General features: G+C 48.9%; 1 protein-coding gene across 2 annotated transcripts in view; it reads left to right on the forward strand.

The window, feature by feature from the left end:
* The first annotated feature begins 1,818 nt into the window (after nt 1-1,818).
* CA7 (carbonic anhydrase 7) overlaps nt 1,819-17,420 on the forward strand; it is an 87,544-nt gene continuing 71,942 nt past the window's right edge. For both annotated transcript variants that reach the window (XM_029610624.1, XM_029610625.1), the window contains exons 1-2: nt 1,819-1,858; nt 4,102-4,299. In XM_029610624.1, the coding sequence (XP_029466484.1) occupies nt 1,819-1,858; nt 4,102-4,299 (238 nt within the window). The remainder of the gene's footprint in view (nt 1,859-4,101; nt 4,300-17,420) is intronic.

Raw genomic sequence — 17,420 nt, forward strand, 5'->3', positions numbered from 1 at the left:
AGTCTAACTTCAGTTAGTCAGCCAGAGTGACTCACTGCTCTCTTGATTAACAAATTTTGGTCCCTATTCAAACACAATCACACTACCTCAACATCTTTCCAAGGTGAGTAACTGAGCTGAACTATTCAACTTTTTTCTTAGGTATACACTGCTCCTAGCTTATTTCTAGCTTCTGGCTACTTTTTGGGGGTTTTTTCTTTGTGGGTTTTTTTTTTTCAATACACTCAGTTTGTATTAAATACAAACACTCAGTTCTTTAAAAGTCTGCAGAACACTCAGTTCTGCAGACTTTTAAAAATAAACACACTACCTACTGCTTACTAGCTACCTTATTGACTATTTAAAAATACAAACAGTCTAACTTGATTATTCACTGCCTCGGGGATCTGTACTGGGACCCATGTTTTTCAATATATTTATAAATAATCTGGAAAGGAATATGACAAGTGAGGTAATCAAATTTGCAGATGATACAAAATTATTCAGAGTAACTAAATCACAAGCGGATTGTGATAAATTGCAGGAAGACCTTGTGAGACTGGAAAATTGGGCATCCAAATGGCAGATGAAATTTAATGTGGATAAATGCAAGGTGATGCATATAGGGAAAAATAACCCATGCTATAGTTACTAGAGATATGATTCGACTGAACCTTTTGGTTCGGCCTTCGTTATCGACCCACCACAGGAAATTTTGTTTCCTGCAGTTTGGCCCGATGTTTTTTCAGCTGGCCCGAACCGAAAAAACCCCAACACCCCAACCCTTCAGATTTAATTAATTACAATCCCCCACCCTCCCGACGCCCCCAAAACTTGCCTAAAGTCCCTGGTGGTCCAGTGGGGGGCCCGGGAGCGGTCTCCCGCTCCCGGGCCATCGGCTCCCAGTAAACAAAATGGCACCGGTGGCCCTTTGCCCTTACCATGTGACAGGGGCTATTGGGTCCATTGTCCGGCCTCTGTCACTTGGTAGGAGCAATGGACAGACGGCGCCATCTTGAAAAATGGTGCGAGCCATCCACCAAAAAAATAAGAAAACCACACAAAATTTCATGGCTTTTCCTATTGTTTCGGGGACGCCCCGAACCGCGACAAAATAGGAAATATCATCTATATTTCCTATTTTGTTGCAAAAGAATGCACATCCCTAATAGTTACACAATGTTAGGTTCCTTATTAGGGGCTACCACCCAAGAAAGAAATCTAAGCATCATAGTGGACAACACATTGAAATCGTGAGTTCAGTGCTCCCTTCCCTATTTTTCTGCACCCTGACGTCTTACTCCAGTGAAGAGGTATCTACTGACTCTTTACGATCTGAATCAGTTCTCATTTACCGTCTCACATTTATCATGGTGGACCAGCTGGGCTTCCTTATAACTCCCTTTTTATGAGGAGGGGGAGAGGGGCACAAGTTCTACTCCCTTTCCTGAATTCATAGGAGCCTTTAAAGAACTTTGATGACAAGAGACCAGCTCCTCTGTGCTGCAAAACCAAATCAAATAATTCGCAGGGTTTGGAAGGTGCACATGATCATTAGGATGATTTTCCAGAAGCCAAAGATGCTCTGCAGTGCTTCCCAGAGGCAATGCCACCTATGAGAGGAACTCCCCTGTGCCTCGGCTGCTGCTGCTGCCGGTGCGCTAGATCCCCGACACAGGCGGTAGGAGCTGAGCCGATCCCTCTCTGGGCGGGGGAGGAACAGAACGGAAGACTTTTCCTTCCTGGCGGTCCCTTTAAGAGGCTGACGGGCCATTATAAAGGCAGGTAGAGCTGCAGCCTCGCAGCCTTCCTAGCCCAGATCTGAGCTCCAGCCGCATCATGACCGGGCAGCACTGCTGGGGATACGGAGAAGACGATGGTAAGGACCCCCTTCGATCTCTCCCCGTCCTCGGGGGCCGGAGTGCTGATGGATGAGCCAGCAGCCAGCCTGCAACACCTTGGACGGGAGAAGTGACTCTTCTAGCAGTACCTTTAGCCTCAAAAGCTTTTCCGTGTCCCCCGCCCCCAAAGAAAGATTAATCAGGATTAATTGGTTTGCTTTCTAGGAGATGATTTGGATAGAGGATACATGTACCAGAAAGCTGCGTGTAGATATCCCATTTCATTGAAAAAAAAATCTATCTGCATCCTGATTACGAGTCCTCTGGATCCAGACGGTGAGGTTAGAAACGTCCCCCTGGCTGTCTGTCACTGTGGGAGAATTTGAACCCAGTTTCCCACATTCAGATTGTTGAGCTACTCCCGGAATAGTAACAAAAATGTGGGGTTTTGGGGTCAGAATGGGGGGGAGGGGTGGAAATCACCTGAGACCCTGCTCTATCTGGCGTTTTAAATGCCATTAGTGGGATTCTGGACTGATCATGTGTGTCCCATCAGGAACTCTGGACGCAGTTTATAAGAAAGATTAGAAGTGGAGGCAATTTAATACTTGACAGAAGAGAGTTCGGGCTTTGCGTGTTTGGTGGGGGAGAGGAGTCAGATTCTGTGCTCTATGTCATTCATTTTTCCTATAGCAGAAAAGAAGAATCTTTCACTTAAATCACAATCTCAGCTATACTTGATCTAATTCTTTTTTTTAAATTAATTTGGCCCTTAAAGACATTTTGCATTAGGAAACCATGTACTTGTAGATAATCTTTTATGGAGTGGACTAGTCTAGTGGTTAGAGCAATGGGCTATGCCCCAAGAAACCAGCGTTTGAGTCCTGCTGTTGCTCCTTGTGACTTAGATTGTAAACCCTCTGGGGATAGGGAAATACCTACAGTACCTCAATATAATCCACTTTGAAGTAGTGCAAAAAGCAGAATATAAATCTAAATAAATACAAATGGTAACATAAACAAAAAAAGAACCACAATTGTGAAAAGATCATTTGCATCTTCTGGCCATAGAGCAGCACATATAGACAAATGGTTACATGACAGCACAAGTCTGAAAGGCACAGACAGCAGCAACCCTCCCGTCAAGGCATTGACCATAAGTATTCACAATTCAATCCCTTGTATTCCTTGGCTTGTGCTTCCGGCAGGAGAGAGGGGTGTGGAGATGGGATGGAGGGGAGGTTGCTAGCTCCTTTCCTACTGGTGTTTATATATCTTTGTGCAGTCTTCAGAACCACAAAGCTAACCTCCTTCTGTGATGGGCCATAAGCATGACCTGAGTGAATTCTCTCTAATATAAATTCTAAAGGTGGTCTTATTCAGGAACCGCAGGTAATAAATCCAAAGAAAGAAAGAATTGAATTCTGCATGTTTAGGAAAGCTGCACAGATGATCAGTAGCTTGGGTTGAAGCCTGAAAGATTGGTGCAACTGCTCACAAATTACAAACGTGTGCTAATTCAACTTTTATTTACATCTGTAGCTGATCTAAAATCTTCAATACTGTACAATAAATAAATAAAACAATCTATAATTCCTGCTCAAAGGAAAGATTCTTACCTACCAATAAGTTATTATTTCATCAAGTGGAGTATGAAATGTTTAAAATCTGGGACAGAAAGAAATTTCCAGGTTACATTTGTCATAAAATTCTACACACTACATCCTGGACATAATAATATTTTGTCTTCTTAGATAATCAGTTTCATTAGAGATGTCCCAATTTCCCAATTCAAATTCTTGAGCAACTACAAGATCCCTCTCTGGCGGCTCATGAGATGCAGTTTAAAACAGGAATATTATGCTAAAAATGCCACTTTTCTGCATGGTGCCATGCCAATTTCATTCCTAGTGCTGCATTACGTTATCTTTACAGCGATGCTTTATTCTGGCCACGTCCCTTTTCCTGAAATAAAATCCCATTTCCCTGCAGCCAATTATAACTAATAGTTCAGGTGCCCAGGATGCTGCTGGCAGAGGTTTATGATAAGGCATTCAGATTTACCAACTTCTGGTGAGGATGGCTAAAAAAGGAGGAACTTCAATCAAAAAAGGAACTTCACATGCTGCTTTCCTCTCAAGAGGAAGATAGGAGTCAGAAATAGAAAAGGATTTTCTCTTTCTAAATGCTAATTGATGTGTTTTTCATAACCCAGATGCTTGAATCTATTTTCTGCATGCAAAAGTGAACTCACTGCATTCTCCTTTCTCTCCGCTGAAAGGTCCATCTGAGTGGTACAAGTCATTTCCTATTGCCCAAGGAGATCGCCAGTCTCCTATTGATATTGTTTCTTCTCAAACAACTTATAACCCCAACTTGAAACCCCTGGTGATTTCCTATGAGCTATGCACATCTCTTAGCATCTCCAACAACGGCCATTCTGTTATGGTGGACTTTGAAGACCATGATGACAAGACAGGTAATATTAATTCACTGCAAATGATTGCTTTGATTATGCAAACCTTTGGTTGGGAGGAAGGATTGAGGTTAAAGGTAGGAGACTGTACAAAACCTTTCTTTCATTCAAAGTAAATTCTCTAAGAATTGTAGACTATTCAAGGTTTTGTTGTGCAGTGGCAGCTGCAATCACACCACCAACAAGGAGGCAGGAAGAGCAAAGCTGTTTTCCTCAGCATAGCCAAAAAATTGCTAGCTCCTCTGGTGCACTGCAGAGGAGCCCTCACTATGTCCTGGAATCTAAGAGAGGGGATGAGGAAGAGTGGCAAGTAGACTGTGGTGCTCTGCTGACCCATAAGTTCATGCTTAGGGAACTTTCAATGCCACCACCTAAGTTGCTCCAAGATACTGTGCTTGGGAGGCAGAGTCTACTGCAGGTCCAGACATCTTGTCCAATGCCAGATTACCCAATAGGCACAGATTAGGGGTCCCCTGCCCTTTTAGGTTGATGGTTACATAGTTTATATAAGTCAGTCTACAGGGGCAGGGACCCTCTGAAGTCTTGGTATCTAGGGCCCCAGAGGGTCTTAATCTGCCACTGGTCTTGTTTTCCTCTCCTCTGATGATCTCTCTTTTGCCTCCCAAGCATTGCTGCTCTCTTCTTTACCCTCAGGTCTATTTCAAATGCTCTTTCCTCCCCTCTCTCTCCAGTTCTAGGGGTCTCCCTCCCCAATTCCGGTATTCTCTCCCATTCCACTGGTTGCTGTTGTACCACCTATTTGTTGAGCCCTCCCCACCCTGATAGCGTTCTTTTTACTAGAATTTTTCCAGAAGCAACAAAGGTTGTTCATCATATATTCTGTGAGGACACAACAAACAGCCCTGGTTTACAGTACAATATTTGCAAGATGGCAATGAGCAATGTCATTTGCATGAGAAGCCACCTGCACGTAAAACAGCAAAGCATATTACAGGAACACTTGCTGAACTCCACTGGCTTCCAATTGAACAAAGAATACAATATAAAGCACTTTGTATAATCCATAAACTAATCCACGATGATAAAGCCGACTGGCTTAACACGGCACTGCGCGTGCATGTACCACAAAGAAACCTGAGATCTGCAAATAAAGCTCTACTAACTGTCCCCTCTGTCAAATCAGCAAATCTCACGCAAGTAAGGGAAGGAGAACTGTCACTGGCTGGTCCTGTACTCTGGAATACCATGCCACTCGAAATAAGACTACAGACAAATCTGAAATTATTCAAAACTAATCTGAAAACCTGGCTTTTTAAACAAGCATTTTATAAAGATAAAGAAAAGGAGAAAAACAGTTGAGCGATAAGGATGCACCAAGCTAGAAGTTTTTAGTAACCTACATAAGCATATTAATGTTAAAATCAAACTGCCTAATTTGTTCCTAACAATCAGGTTTAACTTACACACCTAGTTATTATTTTAAATTGTTACCGTACTATGATGGCACAAGAGGAATTTGTAATCTATACCACCCATATTTCTCTTTATCGTGCCCTTCTGTAAACCATTGTGATGGTATTTAACTTAACGACGGTATAGAAAAATGTTTAATAAAAAATAAAATAAATACTGTACAAGAACTGACTAACACCAACTAGTCTATACCTACATCACTTTAAGGAACACTTATTTTTCAGGGTGACAATCTGGGATAGAGTTTTGTTTTTGTTTTGTGGATGATTGTATTTGAGATGCTTGCTTTGGTTTTGTAATTTTTAAAATTTTTTGACAGTGGGCTCCCTATCATAGTTATGGCATGAGCAATGCCTAAATAGGGGTTGGCACAATGGCCCCATGGCAGAGCTTTACAAGAGATATGGGACTGATTACCTTGTGCTTGCTGGTGGATGTGGCTGGTGTGGTGACAATATGTACAGCCCCTAGGGCAGAAGGGAGTTCCAGTTATTGAACAAGGGTGGCATCTGTTGGCCGGACCTGGGTTGCAAATCTACTAGATTTTGGAGGGACTGTTATATAAGCTATGTAAGCATCAACCTAAAAGGGCTAGGGACCCCTAATCTGTGCCTATTGGGTAATCCAAGCACAATATCTTGGAGCAACTGAGGTGGTGGATTGAAGGTTCCCTAAGCATGACCTTATGTAGTCAATATGGTAACTAGACTAGATGGGAGGGGGTTTAAAATTGTAGGAAACCCCTATAGTTGTTGTGAATGAAGGCTCTTGGCACATGGCACCATAGCCTTGGTAGAGACTGGATCCAATTGAGCTAGAAGCCCAAAGAAGCAGGAGGAAACAACTGGGTGGAAACAAATTCTTTATCCCCTCCCCCCTTCAAAAGAACCAAGTAGAATGCAGAGGATGAGCTGCTGCTTTCAGAAAAGCTTTGGTTTAGGCTGTAAAATATACATTTAAAAAATTCAAAATTGAAACTAAATAAATCAATGTTGTATTGGAGATATCTGCTTTATAATCAGCCCCAGAATAGGAAACATTTTGTTTGATGACTACCTTTTAACTTCATGTAGTGATGTGCTGGAGGAAGTTCCTAGTGGCTGTAAGGACAGTGGACCCTTATGTTGTGGCACGGTTGAGCAACCTAGTAGGCGAACCTACTAGGCCTATGCCAGCAGCTGGCAAATTCACCCTGGTCTGGGACTAGGCTGAAGCTTCACCTATACCAGCCCTGTTCCCTGCAGGTTGAGCCTTTGGGTGCCAGGGGCTGGGAGGACTTAAGCAAGGGTCCCACAGAGCATATAGGGTGAGATAGTCCAGAGCAAGGCTAAGATTTGGACAGGTTGTGACAAGACAATTACCAGGAGCTAGCTGGAGGTCAAAGCAGGCAGCAAGCAGAGTGTAGACAGAGCTCATAGCTGAGTTAAGAGGCAGGCGGCAGGCAAGGGAAATCTGGGTCCAAAGCAGTCCAAAACTGCCCAAGGCAGAAGTCAATACTGAATAGAGAAGGACTGGGTCATCCCAGTCCCCCTTCATTCCAATCCTGAAGAAGAACTGGGATGAAGGGGGACCAAGGTCAGAGCAGGCTGGACCGGGCAAGACAGGCTGACCAAGGCAGGACAGGCTGTGTTGTGGGAGTCTTAGTTTAGTGGACCCTTGGGCCGACCTGCTGGAGACGGGGAATAGATGGTCAATGTCTCTAATGAATAGCAGGCCGAGAGGCAGATGTTCAGGCGGGACTTAGATGCTCTTCACCCTGGAAGCTGGTACTCCCCGGGAGGAGCCCGTAGGAGCCCAACCGCTGGGAATTAGGTGGCTTCACCCTTGGAAGCTGAAGCCCCCCCGGGAGGAGCCCGTAGGGGCCTGGCCGCTGGGACTTAGGCGGGTTGTGGATCAGGACAGGTAACTGGAACCAGACTAAGACAGTAGCAATACTGTAACTGGGTTCAGGTTCTGGAACCAGGCAGAAACTGTAGCAAGACCCGTGTACTGGAACCAGGCAGGAACTGTAGCAAGACTCGGGTACTGGAACCAGGCAGGAACTGTAGCAAGACTTGGGTACTGGAACCAGGCCGGGACTGTAGCAGGTAAACAGGAACCCAGCCGGTACTGTAGCTGGCAGGCAGGAACCAAGCAGGCACTGTAACAAGCAGACAGGAACCAAGCAGGTACTGTAGCAGGCAGGCAGGAACCAAGCAGGTACCGTAGCAGGCAGGCAGGCAGGCAGGAACCAAGCAGGTACTGTAGCAGGAACGGAGCGACGAAGCCAAGCGGGTCACTCCGGGGCACAGCGCAACAGGAAACCGGAAAGCTAACCCGTTGCAAGGCAAGAACTGGACGGCTGCGGCTGGCTTATCAAGGCCGCGGTGACTGACGTCAGGAATTGGCGGAGTCACCACTGGCGGGAAACGGGCTAGAAAGGCGCCCAAGTGGTGCGCACGCGCGCCTAGGAGCAGGGCATCCTCAGGCACCATCGCGGCGGTGCAGCCCCAGCGGGGACGCCACCAAACAGGCCGCAAGCCAGGGCTCCGGATGCGGGAGCAGATCCGGGAACAAGGAGGTAAGGGCCTGGTCGCGGTGCTCGCAGCCAGGACCGCAACAGTACCTCCCCTCTTACGCCCCCTCTTAGCCGGTCCAGGTTTACTTGTGTGATCCAGATGGAACTGCCGTAATAAGTCCTTGTCGAGGATATTACGGGCCGGTTCCCATGAGTTATCCTCGGGTCCGCAACCCTCCCAGGCAAACAAGTATTCCCATCGGCAACCCTCCCAGGCAAACAAGTATTCCCATCGGCGTTGGTGAAACCGGCTTCCCGATGAGCGGCTTTTGAACAGCACAAGTAGGGCATGAGCCCACAAAGGCTTGGACGTCCTGTCTCACCGTTGGCCACCAGTAGAAACGGTTTAACAAGTCTAAAGTCCCTTTCCAACCAGCATGACCCCCCATGAGGGAGTCATGGGCCCAAGCGAGAACTGCTCTCTGGGAGCAACGCAGAACGACGGTCTTCCCTTGGGAGGACACCAAGGTTGCAGCAAGGCTTACTTTCATGGGATCCAAGATATACTGAGGTGTGTCAGGAGTCTCTTCGACCTCAGAAGAGCACGAAAGCGTGTCAGCTCGAACATTCTTAGAGCCAGGTCGATAGCATAAGGTAAAGTCAAACCAATCAAAAAACAGCGACCACCGGGCCTGTCTTGGATTCAGGCGTTGCGCTTGCTTCAAGAATACTAGGTTTTTGTGATCAGTGTAAATCGTAACCGGATGGTTGGCTCCCTCCAACCACTATCTCCATTCCTCCAGGGCAAGTTTCACGGCTAGCAACTCTTTGTCACCAACACAGTAGTTGCTCTCTGCTGGGGAGAATTTCCTTGAGAAATAACAGTGCAACAGCTGTCCAGAATCAGAGTACTGGCTTAGTACGGCCCCTACGGCCACATTGGAGGCATCAACCTCCACCACGAAGGGCCGGCTGGGATCCGGATGATGAAGGCAGGTGTCTAATAAGAAGGCTTCTTTGAGGGCCTCAAAAGCTTGGCAGGCAGAAGTTGGCCAATCCACCGCGTTAGCCCCCTTTCGAGTGAGGGCAGTTAATGGAGCCACAATACGAGAGTAATTGGGAATAAAGTGACAGTAGAAATTGGAGAAGACGAGGAAGCGTTGCAACGCTTTAAGACCCCTCGGCCGGGGCCAATTCTTAATAGCCGCCACTTTCTCAGGATCCATTTGAAAGCCTGCTGCAGAGACTATGTAGCCTAGGAACGGCAGGGAGGTCTTCTCAAAGCTGCACTTTTCCAGTTTCGCATACAGGCCATGCTCCCTAAGTATCTGGAGCACTTGACGGACATGCTGACGGTGTGATGGCAGGTCCTGGGAGTAGACTAGCACGTCGTCAAGATAAACAATTACGCAAGTGTTCAGAAGGTCCCGTAACACCTCATTCATCAGGTGCTGGAACACCGCCAGGGCATTACATAAGCCGAAAGGCATCACGAGGTACTCGTAATGCCTGTCTCGGGTATTAAACGCGGTCTTCCACACATCTCCGGGACAGATTCTGACCAAATTGTATGCTCCCTCACAAGTCCAACTTTGTGAAAATCTTCACTCCTTGAAGCCGATCAAGGAGCTCCGGGATTAGTGGGAGCGGGTAGCGGTCTCGCTTGGTAATCGAATTTAGGCCTTGATAGTCTATACATGGCCTCAGTGAGCCATTTTTCTTGCTGACAAAAAGAAGCCTGTCCCTGCAGGCTACTTGGATGGGCAGATAAATCCCTTGGCCAAATTCTTGCAATGTCCTCGGACATGGCCCGAGTCTCAGGTATAGATAAGGGATAAACCCTTCCTCGCGGGGCATAGTACCAGGTAGCAAGTCAATAACACAGTCATACGGACGATGCTGCGGAAGGATCTCCGCCTTGGTCTTGGAGATTACATCCGTGAAGTCCTCATAAGGTGCAGGGGGACCCACGGCAGTGTGCATCAACGGAAGTGCGGGAGTCTTAGGCACTTTCATATTATTAGCCAGGCAGAAGGGACTCCACTTAACAATCTGTAGCATATCCCACTGAATCGTGGGCGAGTGTTTCTGTAACCACGGCAACCCTAGCACCAAAGGGTGGACAGCCTTATCCAACACTAGGAAGGCTATCTCCTCCGAATGGATCGCCCCGGCGCGGACCGTAATGGGTGCCGTGGACATCTGGACGGGACCAGGAAGGAGTGTCCCCTGGATAGAGGTAATTCGTAATGGGACCTCCAGTCTATGTGTAGGAATCCGCAACTGGGAGACTAGATCGTGCAGGATGAAATTACCTCCGGCTCTGGAATCCAGGAATGCCATTCTCTCAAAGGATCCTCTGGGGTATTCCAGAGTAACAGGAACTGTACATTGAGGAGCTGTAGCACAGCCTAGGAGGAGCTCCTCCCGACCTCCTAGGCTTTGGCGTTTTCCGCACGCTCCTGGCAGCGTGCCAAGAAGTGGCCCTTCTGGCCACAATATAAACACAACTTCAACGAACGGCGATGTTGTCGTTCTTCAGCAGAAAGCGGGGCCCGTCCCAGCTGCATGGGTTCGCAGGTGGGAGCGTCTGGACGAGAACTCTTAGGAGAGGGCGCAGGTCTTGGCCCACGAGCCGGACTGTGGTGAGAGCAGCGCTGCTCCTTGGCCCATTGCTGTAGGCGGCGGTCAATGCGAGCAGCCATCTCAATCAAGGCGTTGAGGTCCTCCGGCAGATCTCGAGCCGCAATCTCATCCTTAATGCGTCCGGAGAGGCCTTCCAGGAAGATGGCCTTAAGACTACCATCTTGCCAACCTACTTCCTGGGCTAAAGTCCGAAACTCCATTGCGTAATCTGCCAAGGAGCGTGCCCCCTGACGAAGTTGCAGCAGATCAGACATAGCCGTGGCTACTCGGGCAGGCTCATCAAAGGCCTGGCGAAAGTTTGTGATGAACAGTTGTAAATCCGTTAGTGAAGAATCATTGTTTTCCCAAAGAGGAGAAGCCCATATCAAGGTTTTCCCATCGAGCAAGGACAAGATATATGCCACTTTCAACGCATCTGAGGGAAACTGCCGGGGCAACAGGGAGAACCGTACAAAACATTGGTTCAGGAAGCCGCGGCAGGTCCTTAAATCACCAGCGTAGCAGGAGGGTGCCGGTAACTGAGTCACGGAAGAGCCGTGATCCTCGGGGGCCCTGCCAGTGGGAGGCAAGGACTCCAGGTGCGAGGATAGCCATTCCACCGTGGCTGCCAAAGTATCAATGTAGCTCTGGTGCTGTAGCATCTGCCAGGCCATCCCGGGCAGATCCGAGGGAGCGGGTGCATCCACTGAGTCCGTGGCCTTGCAATATGTTGTGGGAGTCTCAGTTTAGTGGACCCTTGGGCCGACTTCCTGGAGATGGGGAATAGATGGTCAATGTCTCTAATGAATAGCAGGCCGGGAGGCAGATGTTCAGGCGGGACTTAGATGCTTTTCACCCTGGAAGCTGGTACTCCCCCGGGAGGAGCCCGTAGGAGCCCAACCGCTGGGACTTAGGTGGCTTCACCCTTGGAAGCCGAAGCCCCCCCCCCCTCCCCCCCGGGAGAAGCCCATAGGGGCCCAGCCACTGGGACTTAGGCAGGTTGTGGATCAGGACAGGTAACTGGAACCAGACTAAGACAGTAGCAATACTGTAACTGGGTTTGGGTTCTGGAACCAGGCAGGAACTGTAGCAAGACTTGGGTACTGGAACCAGGCCAGGACAGAGCAGGTAAACAGGAACCCAGCCGGTACTGTAGCTGGCAGGCAGGAACCAAGCAGGTACCGTAGCAGGCAGGCAGGAACCAAGCAGGTACTGTAGCAGGAACGGAACGACGAAGCCAAGCGGGTCACTCTGGGGCACAGCGCAACAGGAAACCGGAAAACTAACCTATTGCAAGGCACGAACTGGACGGCCGCGGCCGGCTTATCAAGGCCGCAGCGTCTGACGTCAGGAATTGGGTGGAGTCACCACTGGCGGGAAACGGGCTAGAAAGGCGCCCAAGTGGCGCGCACGCACGCCTAGGAGCAGGACGTCCTCAGGCACCTTCGCGGCGGCGCAGCCCCAGCGGGGACGCTGCCAAACAGGCCGCAAGCCAGGGCTCCGCAGGCGGGAGCAGGTCCGGGAACAAGGAGGTAAGGGCCTGGTCGCGGTGCTCGTGGCCAGGACCGCAACAGGCTGGGCAATGCGGGCAAGGCAAGGCAGACTGGACAACACAGGCAAGGCACAGCAGACAGGAACAAAAGCAGCATTAGAAATCACAGCAGAATAAGGAACCAACTCAGGAGCAGCACGTACTGCGTCCGAGCAGGGAGACCTGTTACAGAAGCAATCCTGTGGGGTATGGCTGGGTCTTTTATACCCAGCAGCGTGATGTCATCACTGAGCACCAACAGCCGGGTTTCCCATTGCAGGGATTTCATAAGGCATTGTACCATGTATGCGCATGCCTATGGGAGGCCCAGGAGCAGCATTGCCAATGGTATCAAGCCAGCATGCCTGACTCTTCGGAAGCCTTCGGTGCTATCAGTCATGGGACGACCCTGTGACCGGCAAACATTACAGTGACTCTTGGGAATCTCTTGTTGAATTTTTTTATGAAAATATAGATCAAGGGAAGAAGCGATGGTGGGACCCAGCTGTCAATACATCTCTAGATTCATATAAAGTCAAACTGTACAGGAATACTTCCTATATATATTGTGATGGATTAAGTGGGGATTGGGGGTAGGGGTGATGGATGGGACAATCACCTGGGATGAAGCCTTGAGGGGGCACACATAGGGTTAGATTAAGTGTAATGATAAGCAGTATTTACTTTTCAATGGGAATAGGGGTTTATTTATGGCCAGGGAACCTCCCTGGGCTTCAAGGCACCCTTAATCCATCTCTAAATATAAAATACCTCAACCAGCAAGGAATCTGTATAAAAAAAAATCTTTTTCCAAGTCCAAAATGGCCACTAAAACTTAGCACTTGGTCTGCCTCCAAATGATTACTCTTCAAGCAGCTTGGAATGCATAAACGTATTGGTTTAGAAAAGTTGCTGAAGAAAGATAGTGTGAAGTGTTGGTCCTCCATACTTCCTGGAAGTGCTAGACACTGATGCTCAAGCTTGTCAAGGCCTATGGAAGCCACTCTTGCACTGCTGACATAGGAAGTTTGTGATTTCAATGTAAAGGGAAGGCACAGACGGTCATCGTGTCATGATCACACAGCAGTGCAAGAGTAGCTTCCTTAGGCCTTGACAAGCTTTAGCATCAGTCTCTAGCACTTTTCCAGGGAAGCATGGATGACCAACACGACACACTATCTTTCTTCAGCAAACTTTCTAAACCAATACATTTATGCATTTGAGAGGAGGAGGACAATTGCTGAGCTATTAACAGTCAGCATCTGTGGCACCCGAGTGTCGTTCCCCCCCCCAATACCCCTCATGAACACAGTACAGGAGCAGTACTAAGTTGGAGCGTGCTTGGGAAAAAATTAATTTCATGTTATTATGTTATTTTCATGTTGGATTTATGATGTTTCTATCATTTTGTTATTCCATTTCTATCGTTTCATTATCTTCTTTATATTGTTTCATTTGTTTTGTTTTAATGCATTCTATTTCTTTTTTTTATAAATGTTTTATTGGATTTTAACAGACAAAAGAACTGACTTTACAATGACAAATCATAATAGCAAGTAACACCCCTAACCCTCCCACCTAAACCCTGAGTATTCCCACTCACCTTCCCATACATCCAGGAGCTGCAGAAAGTAACACATAGGTAGCATCCTTAAAGGAAAACAATAATCAGTTAACTAGCAGATGGCTTAGAGGTATCCACTGGCAGATCATACATGTACCTTCTCTGCCATGCAACTGGAAGTTGTTTAATAAATGGTTCCCAAAACCTAGGAAAGGCAGATTGCCTGCCCCTCTTCATCATAGTCCAGGACCGATAGTCCAAATTCAAGAGATCCATCATTTCTGCAAACCAGAAGTCATAAGAACATAAGAACATGCCATACTGGGTCAGACCAAGGGTCCATCAAGCCCAGCATCCTGTTACCAACAGTGGCCAATCCAGGCCATAAGAACCTGGCAAGTACCCAAAAACTAAGTCTATCCCATGCTACTGTTGCTAATAATAGTAGTGGCTATTTTCTAAGTCAACTTAATTAATAGCAGGTAATGGACTTCTCCTCCAAGAACTTATCCAATCCTTTTTTTAAACACAGCTACACTAACTGCACTAACAACATCCTCTGGCAACAAATTCCAGAGTTTAATTGTGCGTTGAGTGAAAAAGAATTTTCTCCGATTAGTTTTAAATGTGCCACATGCTAACTTCATGGAATGCCCCCTAGTCTTTCTATTATCCGAAAGAGTAAATAACTGATTCACATTAACCCGTTCTAGATCTCTCATGATTTTAAACACCTCTTTTAGATCCCCCCCTCAGCCGACTCTTCTCCAAGCTGAAAGTCCTAACCCCTTTAGTCTTTCCTCACAGGGGAGCTGTTCCATTCCCCTTATCATTTTGGTCACCCTTCTCTGTACTTTCTCCATCGTAACTATATCTTTTTTGAGATGCAGCTGTTGCGGTCCCGGTCACGGCACTCGCGACCGGGACTTTACCTCGTTCCTTCGGGCTCCGAGCTGGGGGGCTCCGCGGCGGGTCTCCAGGCTCCGACCCCGACTTTTGGGCGACAGCCGCGCGGCATGGGCAGGCCGGTAAGGCCTAGCTTCGGCGGCGCCTCCACGAGGGAGACGCCGTCGACCCACTGTAGCTAGCCCCTCCTTCCTTAGGCGTGCGTGCGCATGAAAGGCCGGGATTTAAAGGGCCTTTCCCGCCTTTGGGCGCCCCGCCTCCTCCAGTGATGTCAGACGCCGGCAGATATTTAAAGCCGGCGTCTGCGCTAGTTCAATGCCTTGCAACAAGGTTGCTTCGGATCCTCGTTGCTGTGTGCCTCTGGAGTTCCTGCCTGTGGTTGTTCCAGTCCAGATCCTTGGTTCCTGTTCTAGTCGCCTGCTTCAGTTCCAGTCTCAGTCTTGGGTTCCGGTTCCAGTCCTGGTTCGTAGGATCTGTCTTCGGTTCCAGTTCTGTTCCTGTTCCAGGTCTTCTGCCTACCTCGGTTGCTTCTTCGGTTCTGACCTCGGCCTGCTCCCGCCGCCTCCCGTCTGCTACCTGCCTTGACCTCGGATCATCTCATCAGATTTCGCCTCTACGCCTAAGTCCCTGCGGCCCAGACTCCTACGGGCTCCTCCCGGGGGGGTCTCGGGTCTCCAGGGTGAGTCATCTTCTCTTCTCGCCTAAGTCCCAGCGGCCCGGCTCCTACGGGCTCCTCCTGGGGGGAGCAAGGGCTTCCAGGGTGAAGAGTCTTCCCACCAGTCCGCCCAGTATCCGCCTCCCGGCTTCTTTCCCAGCACGGAGACTGTACCCTTTCTCTCCTTCAGGCCGGCCCAAGAGTCCACTAAACCTCCTCAACAGTTTGCAAGGCCATGGACTCGGCGGATTTGTCAGGTCTTCAGGCCATCCCTGGAATGGCCCAGCGGTTACAACAACAGCAGCATTGCTTGGATGTCCTCGCCGCGACAGTAGAGCGGCTGGCTATCCACCTGGACGCCACCAGCCTCCAGTGATAAACATTGGCTCAACTACCCAGTTGCCGGCTCCGTCACACTACGCTGGAGAAGCTAAGACCTGCCCAAGGTTTCCTGAACCAATGTTTTATACGGTTTCTCTCTGCTCCCTCAGCAGTTTCCTCCTCCTGATACGTGAAGGTGGCGTATATCCTGTCATTGCTGGATGGGAAGGCACTAATTTGGGCATCTCCACTCTGGGAATGAAATGACCCCTTGCTTGATAACTTGCCGCAGTTCATCACCAATTTCAAACAAGCCTTTGATGAGCCGGCTCGGCTATGCCACGCCCACCTCTGAACTACTGCAATTATGCCAGGGTTCCCGCCCTTTAGCTGATTATGCCACGGACTTCCGCACGCTTGCTCTAGAGGTAGGGGTGGGCGTGACGACAGCCTCCGGGCTGTATTCCTGGAGGGGACTGGCCGGGCATATCAAAGACAAGACTTTAGCCGCCCACGATCTCCCAGAGGACCTCAACGGCCTCATAGAGGTGGCGGATCGCATTGACCGCTGTCTCCAGCAGAGGGCAGAGAACTACGACCGGCTCGACACACCCTGTCTCTTGCTCCAGTGTTTCCAGACCACTATCTTCGAGCTCCCCCTCCAGGGGCAAGCACGCCCCGACTCTGCCACTGAGGACCAATGCAGTGGGACACACCCCATTCACCGCAGAGGAGAGACAGCATCGCCGACTCTGGGCCTTTGTCTTTACTGCGCCAGAAAGGCCATTTCCTCGTTCGCTGCAAGAACGGTCAGAAAAATGCCAGAACCTAGGAGGTCGTGAGGAGCTACTCCTAGGTTGTGCCAGCACTGCTCCTCAATGTACCCGTACCCATCACACTGGAATACCCGGGTGGATCACTGGAGAACCACTCCTTCTTGGGATTCGGGAGCCGGGGACAACTTCATTCTGGAGGAGTTGGTACGTCAGCTACAGAATCCCTCTCTGCCTCGAGAAGTGCCTCTGCGGATTCACCTCACCCGGGGAACACTCCTTCCGGGAAAGATCTCTGCTTCCCGGTACCCGTAACCTTATGCAGCGGGGCGATCCACTCGGAGGAGATTGCCTTTCTTGTTCTGGAGAAAGCCGTCCACCCCGTGGTGCTAGGATGCCATAGTTACAGAAGCACTCTCCGATTATCCAATGGGACACATTACAGATCGTAAAGTGGAGCTCTTTCTGCTTCTCTAACTGCTTAAGGGTTCCGAGAGCGCCGTCCTTCCTCTCTTGCATACCACCCTCGCTTACCCACGCTGTATGCCGAGTTCTCCGACGTATTTTCCAAGACAAAGGCGGAGATCCTACCTCAGCACTGGCCGTTCGATTTGCCATTGAGCTCTTGCCAGGCACGACACCCCCTCGGCGAAGGGTATACCCTTTATCTCTACCAGAAACTCAGGCAATGTCCGAATACATTTCAGAGAACCTGGCAAAGGGATTCATCCGACCTTCTAAATCCCCAGCAGGAGCGGGCTTCTTTTTTGTAGGAAAAAAAGACGGATCGCTAAGACCATGCATTGACTATCGGGGTC

This window comes from Rhinatrema bivittatum, chromosome 7 (genome assembly GCF_901001135.1).
Source record: "Rhinatrema bivittatum chromosome 7, aRhiBiv1.1, whole genome shotgun sequence".
NCBI lineage: Eukaryota > Metazoa > Chordata > Amphibia > Gymnophiona > Rhinatrematidae > Rhinatrema > Rhinatrema bivittatum.